The following is a 22376-nucleotide window of genomic DNA, read 5'->3' on the forward strand; positions in this document are numbered from 1 at the left end:
AGAAAATAGGATGACCGGATTCAATAGAAAACAGTGCAGTGTACATTTTCGTCTATGCCACCAGATACTCCTTTACCTGCTTCAAATGCATTCAATAGAAGGTGTCTGACGTCACACGACAAAGGCTAATAAGCTCATCTACCTTGCTGATGTTTTATGCTAATTACAATAAACTGGTTCAGTAACAAGATTGTATACTTTCAAAATCTGAAATGCACACCTCTGCTATGTAGACATACTATATGATATACTGTGTACTGTATATCATATTGTATATCATATTGTAGGTAGATATGAATTCATCTACCATCTACTATTTTATCTGTTTATTTTTCTCAAGTTGTATTCACTGACCTACCCCCCCCCCTCTTCCCTTCCCCCCTGGTTGAGTGGTTGTGGTCTTAGAAATGTGGTCCTGCTCTTATCCTCTCTCCCTCCCCATCACCTCTTCCCAGCCTCCCCGTGTAGAGTTACTGCGTGGTCACACAGGCGTGGTCCTCCTGTTGAGTGTGTTGGAGTTAGAGCTGTCTCCTTTCCGATCCAAGCGGTCGAGCGTTCCGTGACCTCGATCCCGGTCACGCTCCATGGTGGCAGTAGAGGACGGAGGCTGCTGGCCCATACCGCCACCCCCTCCACCACCACCACCACCACCACCACCGGAGGAAGACAGTGTGTTGAGGGTCGCCGTGCCGCTCTGCAGCGTGCCAGCCAGGTTGGACTTGGAGAGCGACGGCAGCGTGCCCGTCATGAGCACGCTGGCACCGCTGGCGCCCTCCTTGGTGGGGAAGTAGTTGTGCAGCTGGTACAGGCTGGCGCGGTCCACCGTGCCGTACATGGGCGGCTTCTCTCGCGACAGCGTGTACATGGAGATGTCGCCCACGCCGCCTCCGCTGCTGTGCTGCGTGTGCGGGTTGGGCAGGGTGGCCACGGAGAATGGCGGGGGACCCGCAGCCAAGGGAGGCCCGAAGTTCTTGGCGGCGGGCCCCGGCGAGTTTTCCCCGGATCGCGCCGCGGGGTCGGTGGAGCGTGAGCTGGAGCGGGAGCGACGTCGGAAGCGGTAGCTGGGAAGACGCAGCATGGCGGAGGTGGTGGTGCGGAGCAGGTCGGTGCGCGAGCGACAGCGCAGCTCCTTGTTGCGCTCGATGTAGATGTTGACGGCCAGGACGCCCACCACCTCGGCCAGGATGAAGGACAGGCCGCCGAAGTAGAAGCTCCAGCCGTACGAGTAGTGCCACTTCTTGTCCTCGTCCTTCTTCGGGGAGATGTCGCTGAGCGCCGCCGAGATGTACACGATCACGCCGATGATGTTGCTCAGGCCTGGTGGAGATGGAGAAGGGGGGGTGGAGAGATGGAGTGATAGAGATGGATAGGGAGAGAGAGAGAGAGCAAAAGAGAGAGAGGAACAGAAACAGTAAGAAAGAGAGAAAGAGCAACAGAGATGAAGGGATAGAGAGAGATGGAGGGTGGTGGACAAACAGATGGAGATAGAGAGATGTGGTGATAGAGGGATGGAGAGAGAGAGAGAGAGAGAGAGAGAGAGGGATGGAGAAAGAGAAACAGATTGAAGGTGGGAGAAATAGAAAGGGAGGGAGTGAAAAGTAGAGTCAGATTGAGACAAAAAGAGAAGGAAATGGACCAGGAAAAACAAAAGATACAGATTGAAGCAAAACGACCAAAAGAAAAGGAAGAAAAGAGAACGATGGAGTGGTGTTGGAAACAGGGAAGGAGAAAAACAGCAATTAGGCAGAACGAGAGTGAGTTTGCCGGAGACGGAAGCAAAAATGGAGGAAAACGGGGAAATGAGGAAAATGACGAAAAAAAAAAGAAAAAAAAACCGGGACATTAAAAGTCAAAGTCGTTCCAACCCAATGAGTGAGTGCCAAGTTCCCCCTTTGATGTTATTTCCTTGATCTCTGGCCAGACGTTCGGAGCCAACCTTCTCCATATATAGTACTCGTGAGTCACATTACAGTCCTCATATAGCCCACAGTCGACCGGCCTGCTCTCAGTGTTGCCAGATGTGTCTGATCAAGTCACGCCCAAAAGGTTCTCAAAAACCGCCAAAATGCGCTAAATTCTGCCCAAATTCAACAAATTACATTGACTTCTATGGGCTCAAAACGGCTGAACCCCCCCCCCAAATGGCCAATTTTCCCCGTTTTTACCCGCAGACGCTCATGCCAAGTAGCCGCCCAATCTGGCAACACAGCGGGCCGCACTGCCAAGGGCTCTCACTACTGTCCCTCATTAAGCCATCAGTGAATTTCCAAGAAATCCTTCAAGAGTGGAAAGCCTATATTGCACCGCAATCACAGCCTTGGAGGAGGATGTCCAGAATGAAATGTACGTACTGTACTTCCCGAGGAGAAATAAGGGCTGCAGTATTTCACATCGTGTTATGACCACTGATTTAATATAATAATACAATAGAGATTGAGACACTTCAGAATTGTTCTGGAATTTATACCTGCTGTGATTCTGTTTCCATCATCACAGTAAATTCCCAAGAAATACTTTCAAGAGGAGAAAGCTTTATAGCACTGCAATCACAACCATGGGGGGAGGGAGGATGTCTGGAACACAAAACTGGGAACACTGATGATGGGCTAGACCCGAAACGTTTGTCCCCTGTCTGTCGGTTTTATTTACCTTTTTCGGCTTTGTTTAGTACAGGTTTTGATTCTGCATTCAGCTCCAGTGTGCGACTCCTTTCTTCCTTTTCATTATACTGCCCTTGGAAACGCTCAGGATAAGATATTGGCGCGGACGCCACCCCACCATTACTTTTCATATCATGGAGCCATACAACATTATGACTTTTCATTAAATGTATTTATGATAAACAAAATAGAGTGACGTTGGAAGAGTGTCTGCTTTTGGAATTGTATCTGCTGATTTTGTTTCAATTTATATATTGATCATTGACCCCAATTACAAACAGAAATGTGTGTATGACAGTGCCATAATGTGAAAAAATCTACATTCTGGCATGCAGTTGGAATGACTGTCTGTTCCCTTGTTTCTTGATTCACAAGTTCTCTAACTTCATTTTCTCCCCCTAAATTATGAAATTCTATCTCTGCTTCCTTTCTCTTCATTATGTCTTTACCAGAGATGATTAACATGGTTCGTAAGTTTTTTTTTTCAGGAACAATATGATGTAAGTTTCTAAGCTGCCATACTATGGCAGCCATGTCCCTATAGGAGACTAGGAGACTAGGATAATGAATATAGAGCTCGAAAGTGACGTCACTTCCCCCGATTTCATGGGACCTCAACGGCGTTTTTAGCCGAAAATCGTAGCATGTAATCCAATGGCGGTATTAAAATGATATTTCGATCCCCTTCGAGTTGTGCCACGGGCTCCATATATGTTGTTTCTGATATTTTTGCTTAATTTTTCGTATGAACCCCCAAACTTTTTAGAAAGCTGTGTTTCTTCACATTTTTCATGCCGACGGCCTCGGAACAAAACATTGATACTTCTGCATGAATAATCTTTATCTAGCCTCTTAAACAGCATATTTGTAGCCCAGCGCATATCATGACTGAGATCAGAAGATATTTACTCTCTACCATGTTGTTAGATGGTCAGCTAAGGTCCCGTGAAACGCGGAACTAAGGGGCGGGACTTTCGAGCTCTATAGGGCTTGATAGCAATGTCACACCCATTTAGGAGACTGGACTTGAGCCCACACTTTGTTGCATTGGTGACTCATTCTATGCTTTTTCTTTTACCATATTGACTACCATATTGTTGTCTTTACCTCCTTGTGTACATGTATTTTGGCCCCACTGGCCCTCTATGCCTTACTTGCCTGTTGCCAGATGAATGGCTTCCGCCTTGCTTCACGAAAATCATCTCGATGTATGCCATACGCAATATAGATCGCAAGTCTGTGAAGGCGTGGTTTTATTTCCAAAATCCTTGCACGTGATTGGGGAAACCACTTGTCTGACAAGTTTAATGAGGTGCCATTTTTACTATTTACAGATTCGAAAATATAGTTGAAATTACAGAATCAATGTCGACCAGTGAGTCCATGCGAGCAGCCATTGTCTGAAACCAATGCAGCGTTTGACTTATTTTTCCCTTCTCCACTAAACTTTGACTGCATTACATCTCTGAAAATCCCGCGATCCTGATTGTGTCTTCTGCATTTTTGTCCTCTAGACCTTGGAGTAAGCTCACAAAGCTAAGCGGAGGGTTTAGTTGGCGGCCGCCGGCCCATAAGCTAATGCACTTGGGCGCATACTAACATACGCCATGAACGTCGACTTTCAGCGATTGGGCAACACTCATTTCAAATCAGAGCTGAGCTCACACCTCCCACCCAAGCGCTCCCGGGCATCGAGGATCCCGACCGAACGTGAATTACAAAGTAATTAATGTAGTCTGGTAAAACCAGGCTAGAGTTATATCCCTCTCTTAGCCGCCTCATGCAATAATGGCCTACACCTACCTGCCGTTTGTGGAGAGTTACTTGTGCACAATCCCTGGTGCTGAACAAAAAGAGTATGTATGTTCTGAAAAAAGGTTCGCACACTCCTTTGGATTTTTTTCTTCTCTAAGTTATTTTTTCTTCTTTTTATTCATTCATTTAATGGCAATGACGTTTCGACCTCTCGGTCTTCCTCAGATTCCTACACCTACCTGCCACCACGAATAAGATGCCGGCTCCCAGGATGATGTGCCTCTTGGTCTTGTAAAATCGGCTGGAGGCCACGCACACTCCGCCCAGCAGCAGCAGGATGGCACTCAGGATGGGGAAGATGCTGGAGGCTCGCACCACACCTGAGGAGAGGAAGCATGTAAGATTAGATTAGATTAGTCAGTGGTTCTCAAACTTTTTGTATTAAGTACCACCTGAGAAAATATTGAGCTCTCCGAGTACCACCTTGACAACCAACATTAGAATATCGCAGTAAAGGGCCATATTCACTTTTGCCAGTCAATAAAGGAGAGGTTCATATGGCATCAACAGCTACAGTCACATTCAGTACAAGTTTGTTTTTAAAATTCTTGCCTAGTATTATTCTGCATTATGTTTTCAGATTCGTACAATTCAATATTACAAAATGTGAGACCAAAGAGACATTCTCAACTCCAACAACTTGATCAGCCTTCAAATCAATGTACAAAAAATGAATTCTTCCAAGTACCACCAGAGATGTCTCAAATACCACCAGTGGTACACGTACCACAGTTTGAGCACCACTGGATTAGATCACTTTTATTGGTACCCAAAGGTATATTTGAATTGCCGTCAAGCGAGCTTCACTCATACAAAACATTTAGAACATTTAGGACACACATAACATGCAAGCAACCCACAATTAACAGTTGAAAGATTTTTTTGGTCTTTTTTTTACTTTATTCGGTAGGAGCAAATGGGGAGAGAGACAGGGAGGGGTCGGCAAAGGACCCGGGCCGGGATTCGAACCCGGGTAAGCCGCATGGCAGACGAGTGCCCTACCGGTTGACCATGGCACGCAGGGCCTCATAATGAACATTTTAGAGAACACCAAAAATAACCTAGTGCAGCCTCTTTAAAAACACATGGTGTCACATAAAGTGACAGGGGACGTAAATCAGTTAAGTGTATTTATACACCGATTTTTACAGACTAAACAGTCACAGAAATGCTTCCCAATGGTATAGTAGTGAAGTGAATGTACTGCGTTTTAAACTGAGGAGAGTGAAAATGTAAATCAGTACAGTAGAGAGAGGTAGAGAATGAACCTGATGAAGCAACAGTGAAACGCGCTGTTCGCCTAATAAACTTCTTCATTAGTCTTCAACAGACAGACAGACACTTCAACAATTACATATTAGCTGATAATACTGCTGTGGACCAAAATAGTTAAGTAATACTGATATTCTGTAGCAATAAGCAACCAATTGTCAAAGGGTTTTATACAGGTGTTTAATTCATCTTACGCTGCATGCACACTGCAGGTTCGCGTGCGCAGGGACGGGGGCAGCGTGAGCATGAAAGGTTTGAGGGCTGTTTAGTTGTCTCTTTCACACTTCACAGTCTCTACGTGCGTGTTCTATCTGCGGGAATGAGCATATAGTCCCAGCCTCCTACCCATATTTCAAGTGCATATGGCCATGGTCACGCATAATAAATGTGATTGTCCTAGCTGTTAAACTGCAAATGTATTGGCAGCTTACATGAATGACGATATGTGTGGTAGATGCAGGGTTTTTTTGTATTTGCAGACCAAAGGTTATGAAATTGACCAATTATTCAACACAATAAAATCTCCTGTGTTGTGCTAATAGCCTATGATAGCCCAGGTCCTTGGGGACTGGAGTTGTGAAGTATTTGGAGAGGGGATTGCTACAGAGACCTTGCTACAAAGATATTTTGTGGATATACAACAATAAACGTGGCCGATTATTCATACAATAGATTCAGAGTAGAGGTCCTACTGTACGCCTGTCTGTGCTATTAATTAATTCAACAGGTCTTCGCTTGGGCTGTCATTTTCAATGGGAGCCCGTCCATAGCACGTACACGCCCGCGGAGGAAAATAGACTCACATTCTATTTTCAAGTAGCAACAAGGACATGTCTGTGCTCCTGCTCAGGGCCCCGTCTGTGCTCTTGACACCGTGCTTCAGTGTGCAAGGAATAATCTGTTGTCATGTATTCTAATGCCTTGTTCACACCAGTAGCAACCAACGCGAACGGAGCAACGGAAGTCATTATTTCTCTATGGAGGGTGCACGACCAGCGCTACCAGAGCGAATTCGCCAGACGCAAAGGGAACTGAGCGACCAGAGCGAATTTTAACGATTAAAGTCAAGCTAATCTTATGGTAATGAGATATGATGCGATTCGGCCAAAACCAATTGGAGTGTTCACATCTCAGAATGTCCCAGGCTGTCAAGCGAAAGCCGTTATGTGATTAGCTAAATCAAACATGTCAATGACGTGTCCAGAGCGAATGCAGCAAATTCAAGGCGAAACTTCTTCTGCTACATCAGCTACCAGGCAGCGTAATTCGCTCTTGGTCTGAATGCTGCATAACTGTTTCGGACTGAGCAGCATGGAAACATCCGGACACGTTTCGCCTACGCCCCTCGCAGGCAGTGTGCATGTACCGTCACACTTGGCTGAACTTTCTTGAAACTTTTTGATTCCACATAGGCTAGGCATCTTGGGAATTCAAGGTGGTCTATCAGACTAAGAACAAAGGAAATAAGTCAGAGAACAAAGGCAATAAAGTAGTGAACATCTTGGGAAATACTGCATGTGAAGACAAACTGAATTATGAAAAAGGGATGACTGAGATGAAGATGGGAGGATTGTTAAGGTACGGAACGGAACGGAAGAGTGATGGAACGTAGAAAGCAGAACAAATGCGTAGAATGGGAAAGACGTGTCATGTGTGAATACAAAGATAGAGTAATTGTTCTGCAAAGTAGCTTTCATTGCAGAAACTGCCTTTCTTTTAAAACTCGGTCCAACAACACACACACACACACACACACACACACACACACACACACACACACACACACACACACACACACACACACACACACACACACACACACACACACACACACACACACACACACACACACAGGAGACTTACGTAAGAGGTATTCTGCGGAATCCTGGTCATAGTCAGCATCTTCCGGGAAGTGATTGATCTGGGAGCACACCCCTCTTTTCAGCCCTAAGGGAGAGGAAAAGAGGGAGAATCTGGAAACTGTATCTCCGTCTACCACTGGTGGACAGTAGTGAAGTATGTAATTAGTTTCTGTGCTTAAGTAGAACATGCATTTGTATTTGTACTTTACTTAAGTACTTTTATGTGGAGAAATTTTCTACTTTGACTTCACTACATTTCAAAACAAAACTGATCACTTTTTACACAGTACATTAACCTTCCATTGCTTTTTATATTTTTAAACCAACACTAAAATAAACATCTGAAAGGTCAAAGGGCAGCGTGATGAACCATGATACCAATCAGCGCGCAATTAGTTGCTGTCCCGTTCTTCCTGTCGTGAATGTTAGTTTGGTGTGTGGGGTTGAGTGCGAAACGGCAAATGTGATTGACTGTTTCCTCTTCAAAGGGATAAGAACGTACCGGTACATGTTCTTTTTAAAAATATATATATTTTTGGGGCTTTTATGCCTTTATCTGACAGGACAGTGTGAGTTGGTGACAGAGAGACGGGGGAGGATTGGGAAATGACCCTGGTCGGACTCGGACCGGGGTCCCCGTTGGCATGCAAGCCCAAATGTGGGGGGCTTAGCGTGCTGCACCACATCGCCCCCAAGAATGTACATGTTCTAATGACTTATTCCTGTGATCCACACATCTTGTTAAGGGGTGTATTACCTCTATGTTCTTTGCATAGATTCTGTATTGGCAATTATCTGTGACTGACCTAATGTCGAGAGTGTTTCATTTTTGACTACCTATAATAAACACATAATTAAGTATTGAAACTTGCTTTTTAGTGTTATTGATACAAAACCACTTTGCCCTACTTAAAGATAATAGATAACTTTGGTATTTTGTGCTTGATAAACAGTAAGGCACTGTTTCATCGTTAATATGGTGATTGAGTAGAGGGTTGATGTGAAAGTAAAAATCCATCAGAACCATAACTCTTGTTTTAATTTTGCTTTTTATACTTGCGTATTATTTTTAAGGCAGGTACCTTTGTACTTCTACATGAGGTGAAAATTACTTTCACTTTTACTGGAGTAATATTTAATGCAAGGTATCTGTAGGCCTACTTTTACTCAGGTACACAGTTGGTGTACTTGGTCCACCGCCGGTGTCTTCAACCGACCTGCTTCATGCTATGATAGTGGCACTGCATTTGAAAAGCTCCTTTCACTACAAGACTCATTTTAATGTAGTTTACATAAATCTTAAGATTCTGCCAGTATCGGGGCAAATGGAACTATGTTAATGTTATCTGATTTTCCCCTTCCAAGTGCCAGCACCAAAAGAGTGATTTTACAGATAATAACTGGGGATCATTATAAAATCAAATCATTTTCAAATATTTTTGTACATGGGCATGCACTGTAGTGTTTTGCAAGCGAGCTCTTTATTTTACTAACATGAGTATGAAGATCATGCATTTTGACTGATCAAACGTTTGGGTTTGTAATATTCCAGTCAGGTTTTACCATCTGCTTTGATGTGATAAACAGAGGAGCCCTTGATCTTTCATCTTGACCTTTGAACCCATATTGAGTCATCTCAGCAGATGGTGTTTACGTTGCCATTTCATAACGATGCCTTCTCAAGGTCAAACCCAGTAGCCTAACTCTGTGTTTCCCAACCTTTTCTGTCTTAAGTACCCCCCAAGCCTTTTTGTCGGACTATGAGTACCCCCTCACTCATGCTCTTTATTATCTATCACAATGTCACTATGTCTCATACACTTGTTGGGCCTAGTCATATTTTCCACATACCCCCTCGAAGTGCGCTTGCGTACCCCTAGTGGTCCACGTACCCCCTGTTGGGAATCACTGGCCTAACTGATGAATTTACACAGCTCTCCTCTTTCTCTACAGAAAACAAGACCAACAGACCTACTGTACAAACAAACTCTTAAAAAAGCAAACCAGTTTCCAATGGACAAGCCAACGGACGGACAGACGGACCGAGTGATGTACAGTGTCAATGCATTCAACTTAAAAAAAAAACAAAAAAACTCTTGAACATACCATTTTCCATTTGAATGTATTCCAGTTGTATGTATGGACAACATTACATTTTGTGTTGAACTTATTGAAAACATGGCAACTTCAAAAGAAGGATAAATTACTTTCTCTCTCATCCCCAATGATGAGCCAGCACACACTCAACATAGCAGCCAAGCCGCACAAGAGGCATGTCCTTCAGCTCATGCACGTCTGCTCTGATGTTCCCCATGGCTCATTGGCGATGACATCCTACTAGCTAGCAACTGACAGGCAGTGTGCTGTATGTATGCACTGTTGCCAGGCTTCTTGGGATGGCCGTCTGCGGGTTAAAACGGGAAAAATGGGTCGTATGACGTTTTTTTCTGCCGTTTTATGCCCAAAGAAATCAATGTAATTTGTTGAAATTGAGCGGGATCTGGTCAGACACATCTGGCAACACTGTATGTATGCCCATATAATACACCCGAGCCCTGAGCACAGCTCATCCATACTAAACGTGGAAGAGCTCAAAGTTTTAATATGGTCTTTGAACACAGTGACAAACGGACGCTAATAGGAGATGAATGAGGTCTTGAGGATAATGATCCAGAACATGGGTTGATGCTGGCTGTCTACGTGAAGCTAGTCTAAGCGGAGAGCAAATGGCCAACACCCAGCAGCAGCAGCGTACAGCACAACCTCTTGAGCCAACCGTGGCTGTTCATGTAGCTACAGTAGAGGACAAAATAAACATTTGAGCGCATTTGAGCAAATCAAATTCAATATTATTCAATCTGGGACAAATTAGTTTAGTAAGGGAGAATAAATATGTAACTATAAATGTATTCAGAGAGTGTACCTCTGCCAAGGAAGCTGTTTGATAGAAAATTTCAAGTCTTTCTGCCTTGTTTTTGTGGAGTTAGAAACTGGAATGTCAAAATTCGCCCTATCCTGCAATGGTGAAGAATCTCCAGATCACCACCAAAATCACCACCAAAATAGTCACTTATTCCTTTTGTCATTTCCAACTTCTCCTGACAGAAATGCAAAAAAGAGTTATAATACATTTTTCGATTTTATAAATCTCAAAAAAGAAAAACCAGGGACAGGGCGCCATACCACAAATCCCATTACTTGCCTGTCTCTATTCACTGGGGGTCAGTTCTATGTTCCCACAGCCCATTGGTCCCACGGCCCATTGGTCCCACAGCCCAAATGGTCCCAGCTTATTCCTGCTGCTCCATGTTCCCACAGTTTTAAGAAATTATTCAAATATAAGCCCTATGCTCTACAACTACATGTTCACACATTTCCAAGTAAACTAAGAGAACCAATAGGCCTAAAAATAATGTTAAAAATCTTAGTGATGTGGGACCAATGGGTTGTGGGACCAATGGGCTGTGGGAACATAGACACGCTCCCATTCACTGTCACTCTTCATAATAAAGGAAAAACACAAAGGAAAATACACTAGGTATATGAAGGTATGGTCTGCTCCATATGGGTCTGCTGAAGTTCATAGCATTGATTATGGCTAGCCTGTTGTCATCTGGCGGAGATTGCCTTCGTAGCCTGTACGGGAATTTGTCAAAGCAATAAACAACAGTACACAATATTACCTGAGCATTGGATTGCCTTTCAGCACATCAAAGGCTAAACTGTAAATCCCTTGACACTTGAACCTATGGGACCTTTATGGATTGGTGCACAGTAAACAAGTAAACCGACCCCCCCCCTTCTCTCTCTCTCTGTCTCTCTCTCTCTCTCTCTCTCCTTTTCTCTTTTTCTGTCCTTATTTCACTCTGTCCGTCTTTCTTTCTCTCCCATTCTTTCTTTCTCTGCCCCCTGCCACCATTTTTCCTGATATGTCAATCCCTCGACAGCAGACCCTCCATGGACTTCAATGTCTGAGTCTCTCTCTCTTTGTCTCTGAGTCTCTCTCTGTCTCCAGTGGCGATCCTACAATGACACCTCCGGTGCACGCCCCCTTTCACAGCCCTGCAATTTTTTGCAATGTCTTTGTGGGCGGAGTTTCACAATGGTGCCGCCCCCCTCTCGGGTACTGCTCCAGGCAATTGCCCAGTCGGCAGCCCATCAACAGGCCTGTGGTTTGTGAGCCCGTATATTATGTTAAATCTACTTCTGTCAATCACTTTCTCTCTTAATATTGCTCTCCCTCTCCCTTCTCTTGCCGGGCCAGAGTGTGTGAACCTGTTATGTTAACTCTCTGCCTCTCTGTCTGTCTATCTGTCTCTCTGTCTCTGTCTCTGTCTCTGTCTCTCTCTCTTTCTCTCTCTCTCTCTCTCTCTCTCTATCTCTCTCACTCTCTCTCTCTCTCAAATTCTTGGAATACAGAAGTACAAAAAGTGCCATGGAGTGACAATCACAAAAAACAAAAGCTAAAAAGGCGTTTTGAACATTCTAAATTCTCTCTCTGTCTCTGTATCTGTCTCTGTCTCTCTCTCTCTCTCTCTCTCTCTCTCTCTCTCTCTCTCTCTCTCTCTTCCACACTCTCCCTCTCTCTATCTCTCTCTTCTGCTCTCTCTCTCTCTCTCTCTCTCTCTCTCTCTCTCAAATTCTTGGAATACAGAAGTACAAAAAGTGTCATGGAGTGACAATCACAAAAAACAAAAGTTACTGTATAAAGGTGCTTTGAAAATTCTAAATTCTCTCTCTCTCTCTCTCTCTCTCTCTCTCTCTCTCTCTCTCTCTCTCTCTCCTTTCTCTCTCTCTCCTCTCTCTCTCTCTCTCTCTCTCTCTCTCTCTCTCTCTCTCTCACCCTCCAGACAGCAGATCCTCCACAGGCCGGAGTGGGTGAGTGCGCCGGGGTCCTTCTTGTCCTTGTTGTGGGGGTCGTCCTGCGTGGAGGAGTTGGCTGTGCTGTTGCAGATGAAGGCGCGGGCGTACAGCCAGTAGTCCGTGCCGATGGCCACCGTCATCAGGGTGAAGGCGGCGAACGCCCCCATCGTGGTCAACAGCACCTGGATGCCACGCTCGCACCACACCATGGCTGCAGGATGCAGAGGAAGAGGAGACGAGCAATGGCAGATATTGGAGAAAAGAAAAGACAAGAAAAGACAAGAAACGACTGGAAGTGAGGTAGGCATAGAACAGTGGTTGCAGGAGTGGCTGCCAAACACCCCCACCATAATCAACAGCCCATGGATGCCACACTCACACCTCACCAGGGAGTGGATGGAGAGAAGGAGAGTAAAGACAGTAGATTACAAAGAGAAAAGAAAAGGACGTAACAAATAAGCAGAGAAGAGGAAGAGACGTGGGGGTTAACCGGGAGAAGCCCCCCACATCACATGGTCAACAACAACTGGTTGCCCCGTTCACAACTCACCATGGCTACCAGGAGAGAAGGAAAGAAACAACAGGTTACAAAGAGTAGAGAAAAAAAAGAGCAAATAAATGGATAACCACACCTCAGCCACCAGGAGGGAGCGGGGGATGACACAATAAATGGCAAATATTAGAGAGAAGAGAAGAGAAGAGAAGAGAAGAGAAGAGAAGAGAAGAGAAGAGAAGAGAAAAAAAGAAAAGAGAAAAAGAAAAGAAAATAAGTGAGGTAGCTGCAGAAGGAGGAAGGGCAGTGGAAAAGACCAAGGTCTTCCAGGTGGAAGAGAGGCATGGAGGAGAAAAATATTAGAGAAAAGAAGAAGAAGAAGAGAGATACAGCAAAGTGGCTGCAGGAGGCCGGAAGGGGCCAGAAAAGAAAAAGGTGGCTGAGAGTAGAGAAAAAAAGTCAGCACAAAAAGAAAAAGAAAAAAGTGGTGAATTGTGAAGAAGCAGTGTCGCGCTCTTCCTTGAGTTAAACGAAGGCTGAGAGTAGAGAAAAGAATTGAGGACAGGTTACAGTAATATAATGATGGTCACCGACCGGCATCTGGATGAAGGCAGTGAACATTGACCACCCTGGTCAACAGCACCTGTATGCCCTGCTTGCACCACATTGACCTCTTTTACATGAGACATTTAATTTAGAATTTACTCAATTTAATTCTGAATAAAGCTTCATTCTGCTTTGAATTCAGAATGAAATGAAAGTTCAATGTAAACTCTACGGAACTATTTAATTCTGAATTATTCATTCTGAATTACGGTAAAAAACGTCATGTAAACATGTCCATTGCTACAGGCCAGAAGGAGAGAAGAAGAATGTAAAGAAAGCATGGTATCGTAGGCCTATACCATCACAATTAACAGCCTGGGGTGAGAGCCTACGGTTTTGCCACCCGCTATGTATTCTATGTCTCATCTAGCACCTCATGTTCACTCAGCAGCCTACCGGTCACTCATCACACAGCTGTCTGCTTTCAGCATAGAGCAGTGGTTCCCAACCTATGGGTCGGGACCCAACCTATGGGTCGCCAACATTGACAGTTATATTTACTGTCAATGATTATATCTACTGTCAATAGTCGCCAAAGATCCACAGCGGGTCACGAAGCCCTCTTGAGTTTAATGGGTTTAATTTTAATACCAGATATAGCCCATGTTGAATAAATGACAAAGCATTTAAACTAATATATGCCTGGAAGCAACACAATGTAAGTGATACATTAAACAGTTATTCTATATTTGACTGAAGACAAATTGAGGAATAAAATCATAATTATTCATAATATACAGTATCACGTGACTCCCTCTCGTGCGGCCGCTTGCGCAATTGGGTCACCATAGGTTACAATGGTAAAAAAAAATGGGTCCCTGTAGAAAAAGGTTGGGAACCACTGGCTTAGAGTGATGCCTTCAACTCTCGCCCCGATCGACACATCTATGGACAATCTGACATCTATGGACATTTTCTATGCTGCTCATTTAGCTAATGTGTGTATTTTTGTTAACGTTTTTTTTATCCTTTCTGCATGTTGTGGAGTTTTATCAGTCATTTCACTACAAGCTGTAATCTAGGTTATAGTGTTGTATGTGACAAAATAAACAAGGCTACTCTACTCTTATACAATACAATACCAGAAAGTGAGCAGACATGGGAAGAATGACACAAGGAAAAGTAAATAAGTGATAAGTGAATACAAGAGAAAAAGTGAAACATTAGTGAAAGGGAATAGAAAGGGAGGAAGCCAAAATTATAAGGAAGACATGAGAAGGCAAATGAAATTGAGAGGGGAAGATGAGGAACATGGGAAAAGGAAGAGAGGAAAGGACATGAAAAAGATATGGAGCTAAAAAGAAGAGGATGAAATAAATATAGGGCAAAGTAAACGAGAAGTGAAAGGTGGGCAGAGGAAGAGAGATGAGGCTGAAAGAGGAGATGAAGAGAAGAGAAGAGAAGAGAAGAGAAGAGAAGAGAAGAGAAGAGAAGAGAAGAGAAGAGAAGAGAAGAGAAGAGAAGAGAAGAGAAGAGAAGAGAAGAGCATCAGGGTGACAGAAAGGATATCCAAAGAGGAAGAGAGAAAGTAGAAGAAATTGGTGGCATTGAATTCCACCATCAGAAAGACAGAGAAAGAGTGTGTGTGTGTGTGTGTGTGTGTGAGAGAGAGAGAGAGAGAGAGAGAGAGAGAGAGAGAGAGAGCAGAAGGAACTTGGAAGGCAATTTGAGTGCACAGAGCATGCCAGGACTGACAGCAGAGAAGCAAAGACATCCCCTTGAAATTAAAAACATTCAACAACATTCTGGAAAAAAAAACACAGAAAAATGATAGCGCCAGTACTTTTAGTGGCAGCTTGAGAACGTGGAAGTTAAAGGTCCACTGTGAAAGATTGCCCTTTACTTCTTCAACCTTGCCAGCATTCAGAAGTGACAATAGGATACTACTCACACGGTAGCTATTCTGAGTTTATCATATCATAGTGAACAAAAAGGGAAATTCTGAATCATGCACTGTATGGTGAGAAAGTGATGGAACTAGATGGCAAAGAAAATTACCGTTCGAGAATGTAAAGGAAATAAACGGAGGTGATCGTAAATATTCAAGACAAAATGAGAAGTTTGTGAATGGGCAGCACGTAAGCATTTCACACACTCAAAGTAAAGAAAAAAATCAAAGTAATCTGCTTGAAATTAAAAACATTTTCACAACATCCCCCTGAAATGTACAAACATAACAACCACCAGCAGAGGAGAAAGTGGAAGTGAGAGGTGGAAGGTAAGATGAAGATAGATAGCAGAGGACCAAAAACATCCACTTAAAATAATACCTCAACATGTACAAAACACTTACAAAACTGAAACGATAGATTAAAGGGACACTGTGCAGGAAATGGTCAAAAAGGTACTGCAACTATGCTGCTCATTGAAACTGTGTTGCCTGTTGCCAAATTCGATCTTCGCACGAAAGTTTGCTAAGTAATAAACTAATATTTTCTAGTATGGCCCAAGTACAGTCATTATTGCGGCTAAATGGCTATTTCTGGACTTTCAAAATGGCGGACCATGGAGAGGATGCCCCTTTACATGTATGAAAAGTGCATTTTTTCCAGTCATAATGAATACTTAGAATTTGATGGTGGTGGTAAGTATTCATGAAAAAGGTAACATTAGTGAATGGGTAGCATAAATTCTGGAAATAAACAACTAAAAATTGTGCACAGCGTACCTAAAGATGGAAACATTTCCTAGAAATGAAAAAAATATAAAACAACCATGCATCCCAGAAAACAAAGACCAAACCAGAGAAAAATAATGATGGCATCAGCACTTGGCCTGTGAAAATGCTATTCTGTGGTTGTGAGTGGCGGGCAAGTGAGGGGGACAAGGGGACCTGGGCAGTGTTGGCACAGAGGAGGAGGGCAGAGCTACAGAGGAGGTCGGGCAGCGCTGGCGAGGCGAGGCGAGTGCATGGGCGAGCTTTCAAGGGGGACGCTAAACACACAATGAGCCCAGGAGGTCAAAAGGTTGTCTGTTTCCATGGCAACTAGCATTGCACGTAGGCTACTGCCTTTTCTGCCTGCTCTTCTCTTTTTCCTCTCGGTCTCTTTCTCTCCTACTCTCTCCCTCTCTCTAGTAATTTTACTGTCATTGCAAACGTAATACACAATACACAACACACTGCTGTTTTGTTTGGAAGTCACCCCTGAACGGTTGGCTTTGCTTAGGCTTAGCTCCATTTGCTGTGTGGAATTAATTAAACAAGCTAATGAAATGATTTGCTTACTTTTTCAGAAATTCCATGAAGTCTCTTTTCTGATGTCCTCGCATGACCATAAACTGTTACAAAAACCGTAGGTGATAATGTGCATCTGTATTTCAGCTTGAATGCAGAGTAAACTGATTCTTTTTGGCATGAACATTCATTATAGGCCTACTGACATACTTATAAAGGTAAATATTTAAACCTACTTACTCACTTACGTACTTAGCCTACTTACTTATAAAAAGTGACCGGATGATAATGACCATTTGTGGCATGGGAGACTGTGTGGAAAATGGGTGGAATAATCATAAACACATCAATAGGGCCCATATGTTTTAGTGGTAAATTACACTTTAATTATGGCAACAGACCTTACTCTGCACAACACAACTATTGACAAAGATAGCAGTGGAGAACCTTAACAAAGGAAGACCATATCAAAAGCCATTCACACAACTGACAACAGTATGTGGCCACTCAACGTATAAATGTTTGTTAGCTATAGTCCATTACAAGCACTCCGCACTACAGGCATCGCTAAGAGGCTTGTCATGGCCACTTTCCTCTCATGGCTTTATTTTGCCAACAGTGATTTCACAGCTGGAGACCGCAGAGCAAGGTCAGCAAACATGGCAGCGTGCCGTGGAGCAGAGAGGAGACGCAGACACAGAGAGAGCGCTCCTTCCTTCCCGTTATTCGAACTCTCGCCCTCCCTTGTGTTTGTGGCTTAGTGATGACGTCGCAAGATGCCATTGACAACAGAAGTTTAGGTAACACTTTACTTGACGTGTTCCTGCACAACACATTCATAGCAGCTATTATTAAGTCTGCATGAAGCATTTATGATTGTTTCATGACCCATTCATACCAAACCTTTCATGAACCTAGCGGACGGAAGGACAGCAACCTGTCCAAAAAAAAAGTTAAACAAAGCAGCATTGCGGGTTTTGTTCTGAACCCTCAATGATTTCCGATTTTGACAAGTTACTGTCCTTTTGTCTTCCATGTCTATGAAAGGTTTGGTATGAATGTCTTATGAAACAGTCTCGAATCCTTCATGCAAAGTGTATAACAGCTGCTATAAATGTGTTATGCAGCAACACGTCAAGTAAAGTGTAACCGAAGTTTACTTCAATATCTCGCAAACTCTTATCACTGTCATCATCCCCACAAACATTACATTACATTACTCTGCATTTGGCAGACACTTTATAACCAAAGCGACTTTCAAAAAGGGGACATAATCATAGCCAACATCACTAGCAGATACAAATTGCACATCATCATCATCATCATCATCATCATCATCATCATCATCATCATCATCATTATCACATACTGCACAGCATGCCAGAGGCTGCTATCACCTGACCAGTCAGGACCACTCTTATGTGTGACAAAACCTTTGTGGATGTTGTCACCTCTGAATCAGTGATTATGGGTGGTCTGGCCACATAATAGCCAAAAATCATAAAATCATGAAAAGGTCTTCTCTCACCAACCTACTCAACGATCAGCAGCCATCTCTCTACCAGACTTGGCAGATGGGCATTCCAGGGTGCTGCGGTTCTGCCTGGAGTTTTTTTTACTAGGGTTAGGGTTAGACAAAAACTAGCAAAACTTGGACCATGAGCACCAAGGTGGAATAACTGCCTCTCCTCTCCCCTCTTCTCCTCTCCCCTCTTCTCCTCTCCCCTCCACTCTTCTCCTCTCCTCTCTTATCCTCTCTCCTCCCCTCTCCTCTCCTCTCCTCTCCCCTCTACTCCTCTCCTCTCCTCTCCTCTCCTCTGGTCCTCTGTTCTCTCCTCTTCTCCTCTCCTCTCCTCTCATCTCCTCCGGTCCTCTGTTCTCTCCTCTCTTCTCCTCCCCTCTCCTCTCCTCTCCTCTCCTCTCCTCTCCCCTCCTCTCCTCTCCTCTCCTCTCCTCTCCTCTCCTCTGGTCCTCTGTTCTCTCCTCTTCTCCTCTCCTCTCCTCTCCTCTGGTCCTCTGTTCTCTCCTCTCCTCTCCTCTCCTCCCCTCTCCTCTCCTCTCCCCTGCTCTTCTCTCCTCTCATCTCTTCTTCTCTTCTCTCCTCTCCTCTTATCTCCTCTCCTCTCCTCTCCTCTCCTCTCCTCTCCTCTCCTCTCATCTCCTCTGTTCTCTGCTCTCTTCTCCTCCTTCTCCTCTCCTCTCCTCTCCTCTCCTCTCCTCCCTCTCCTGTCCTCTCCTCTTCTCTCCTCTCCTCTCATCTCCTCCCTCTCCTGTCCTCTCCTATCTTCTCCTCTCCTCTCCTCTCCTCCCTCTCCCGTCCTCTCCTCTCTTCTCTTCTCCTCTTCTCTCTTCTCCTCTCCTCCCCTCCCCATTTCCTCTCCCCTCCTCTTCTCTCCTCCTCCTCTCCTCCTCTCCTCCGCTCCTCTCCTCCCTCTCCTGTCCTCTCCTCTCTTCTCCTCTCCTCTCCTCTCCTCTCCTCTCCTCTCCTCTCCTCTCCTCCCTCTCCTCTCCTCTCCTCTCCTGTCCTCTCCTCTCCTCTCCTCTCCTCTCACCTCCTCTCCTCTCCTCTCCTCTCCTCCCCACGCCTGTCCTCTCCTCTCCTCTCCTCTCCTCTCCTCTTCCAGACTTGTGAACACAATGAAACTGGTCAATGATGACCACAGTTGCAATGATGACCAGAGTTGCCTTGGCCATTATGTGTGATTTTTTTGCTTAAAGGTTTGCACATTCCTTTGCTTTTTTCCTTCTTTAAGTTCTTTTTTTCTTTTTGTTCATTCATTGGCATGATGACGTTTCTAAAAAAAAAACTTTAAGAAGAAAAACCCAAAGTAGTCTGTAAACCTTTTTTCAAAAAACACCACTTTTTTTGTATAGCACCAGGGATTGTGACCAAGCAAAGCCACAAGCCATTAAAGGCCAACTTCCGATAAAACACTTTTACTCACTCCTTTTGAAAATCGGAGTTAAACTCTCTTGCAAGGCTCTCATAGCGGTGCGTCACCTCGCCTGGCTGTGTTTCCCGGTGTTTCCCAATTGACATAAATAATGCAGAGAAATGAGCGAATCACGAAAGCCTTTCTGTGTTGCGTCACGTCGAAAAAAGGTGTTGCCCACAAAGGTTTTTCTAAAAACATGTCGAGTAATTTGTTTCTGCTTGTTTTCAAACAAGCCTAGCTTAGCTTAGCTATCAGCTGGTTGCTACTCTCAGATACACACAAAGCACAAAGCCTCATACATACAGCATGCCCACTCTGGTTGCTCCGTGCCTGCAGCTCGCCTAGGGGTCGCTGTCGAAAGAGCACAGCCCTGAATGGAGTCTGCATGCCTCCGTTGGCGCCCCTATAGTGCAGTACCACCCGGGGAAGTGGCGACTCTGTTTCCCATTACAAGCTCTCCGAGGACAGGAGGAGTGAGCCAATCAGAGACGCATTTCCACGAGAAACCCGGAACACCCTCTCGTTTCTCCACCAGCCACCTTGCTAGCTTGCAAAAACGGCTTGAAACAAAGCAACCAGAACGTTTTTTAAAACAGGACCAACGCGTAACACATTCAATAACAATGGGGAACACAGCAATATTAATGAAATGACGTTGAGAGGCGGCCTTTAAGTAAATTAGCATGGCATCATGGCTGGTGGCAATAGTTTGATTATGGAATGTCAGCAAGGACCAGTCTGTTTCAGAGCATGTATTTCACTTTAATCCATTTTATCCTGATAAAGCATATATATTGCTTGACCTTTGGTGTCTGGGGTAGGGATGCAAATGATTAATCGATTAATCGACTTTAATCGATCAATGCATTAATCGATTGAAAAACATTAATCACAATGAATCGACAATTCAACTGACAAGAGACCCAGGTGAAATGGGCATGTGAAGAGTGTGTATGAAGAGGGGTGTGAATAGTAGAAATATTTAAATCACCTTTGGATTAATGAATTGAAATAGAATTAATTTAAATGTGGCATTTAATCTCAATTTTTTATTAACATTTTTAGATTTAGTAGGTTTTTTTTCGAAAAACATTGAGATTTCGGGGGAAAACGCTGCTTATCAATTAATCGTAAGTCGATCGATAAGGCTATCAACTAATGATTAATGAATTAATAAATAATTTGCATCCCTAGTCTGGAGTGACATATGCTGCATTCAGGCTCTTGAGATTTGAGTTTTTTACTGTAATTAAACGGTAGGTATGTTAGAGCTGAATGAACACATCATACTGTAATGCAAAATGAGCGTCCTAAGAGCAACTTATTTTATGTTTCGGAAGGTGCAGGTTTTTGCAGGTGCTAAAATGGGTAAAAAGGAGCCAAACGAAGAAGTGCAGAAGTGCAGAGCAGTGGAAGTAAATGGACTGTGTGGACTGCATTCAGGGCCGGATTAAGATGGCCTGGGGACCCTAGGCTACAGGTTTCTGTGGGGGCCCCTGGGGGACAAATTTTGGGACAAATTTACATAGACATCATCATAATTACGAGCTAGGAATTAAGTACTTGTCTGCCAACTGTACTAAACATGACAGATGTTTTTTTTCAATATTGCATCTTGTCATAATTCTGCAATTTTTCACTTTTGGCCAGTCAGGGGCCCCCTGGCACATGGGGGGCCCTAGGCTGCAGCCATATCTAGCCTGCATTAATCCGTCCCTGACTGCATTTACTGTATATAACGCTACTCCACTCCTTCGAGCCCTCGAAGCGCTTTACATACAGTACATGCCTCATATTGACCCTTTCATACTCACATTCACACACTCAGAGGCGATTCTAGGGTTAGTTAGGGCCCCAAGCGAAAATGAACGTTCGCAACAAAACACCACTACTGTAGTTTAAAATCTTAGCTATTATTCACCATCTATAGACTTGGGGGCCCCAAGCGGCTGCCTGCCTAGCCTGGTAACAAGATGCGCCTCTGCACACACTGGTGGCTGTGGCTTCCACCCAGGGTTCCACCCTGTCACCAGGAGCACTTTGGGGTAAAGTAACATGCTCAAGGACATATGGATGGGCTCAGGCGGAGCAGGGCTTGAACCTGCAACTTTCAACTTGCTGAAAAGGCTCCTCTACCAATTCAGCCACCACCACCCGGCAGTGCAAACGTTTCAATCCCCCCGTGTACTAATAGTTATGACCAAAGTGACATGGAGAAAATAAAGATGCCAAGGGCTGTGCCTTCAGATACAGGAAATATATCATGATCCGGTGTATGAAGAGTTCAGATGCAAACCCCCCTAAGTGCCTTTTCAGAAAATAATCTTAATCCATTTTTATTTAATACAAAGCTATCAAAATTGCATATTTTTTTATTTTATTTATGTATTATAACTATTTGTATGTATTATCAAGTACATGAATGTAAACCAAACCAACAACGGGGTTCTCTAAAATATAGAAGTGCAGGTCTTCAGAAATGGAGTTAGGGGGTTTTGCATCTGAACTCTTCGTATGCCATATGGCCGTGACGTGTAGTTATTATGTTAGGGCTTTCTTCAGGCATTTCAACCACAACAATTGCATTGCTCATAAATGCAGCCTAATGAGTAAATGTCAGTAAGGAGGACCATCTTGTGCTCAGACAACATTGTGCATTTTACCTGGAGGCATGTGTCTTCCTGTCCCCTCCAT

General features: G+C 44.0%; 1 protein-coding gene across 1 annotated transcript; it reads right to left on the reverse strand.

Annotated features, from left to right (window-relative positions):
* Positions 1 to 481: 481 nt before the first annotated feature.
* On the reverse strand, positions 482 to 22376 carry cacng8a (calcium channel, voltage-dependent, gamma subunit 8a). Its single transcript, XM_063185854.1, has 5 exons — positions 22346 to 22376; positions 12453 to 12683; positions 7611 to 7694; positions 4655 to 4795; positions 482 to 1317 (listed from the first exon to the last, which is right to left on the reverse strand). Exons 1-5 carry the CDS (start codon positions 22374 to 22376, stop codon positions 482 to 484), a joined length of 1323 nt encoding a protein of 440 aa, XP_063041924.1.

The sequence above is a fragment of the Engraulis encrasicolus genome, chromosome 20, assembly GCF_034702125.1.
Source record: "Engraulis encrasicolus isolate BLACKSEA-1 chromosome 20, IST_EnEncr_1.0, whole genome shotgun sequence".
Taxonomy (NCBI): Eukaryota; Metazoa; Chordata; class Actinopteri; order Clupeiformes; family Engraulidae; genus Engraulis; species Engraulis encrasicolus.

Excerpts from the sequence above, each read along its gene's own strand:
- cacng8a (XM_063185854.1), bottom strand. The coding sequence starts at position 22,376 with ATGGAGGGGACAGGAAGACACATGCCTCCAG. Across the intron at positions 7,695-12,452 it reads GAGGATCTGCTGTCTGGAGG|GGCTGAAAAGAGGGGTGTGC; the intron begins GTGAGAGAGAGA and ends CCTCTCCCTTAG. Across the intron at positions 4,796-7,610 it reads TTCCGCAGAATACCTCTTAC|GTGTGGTGCGAGCCTCCAGC; the intron begins GTAAGTCTCCTG and ends TCCTCTCCTCAG.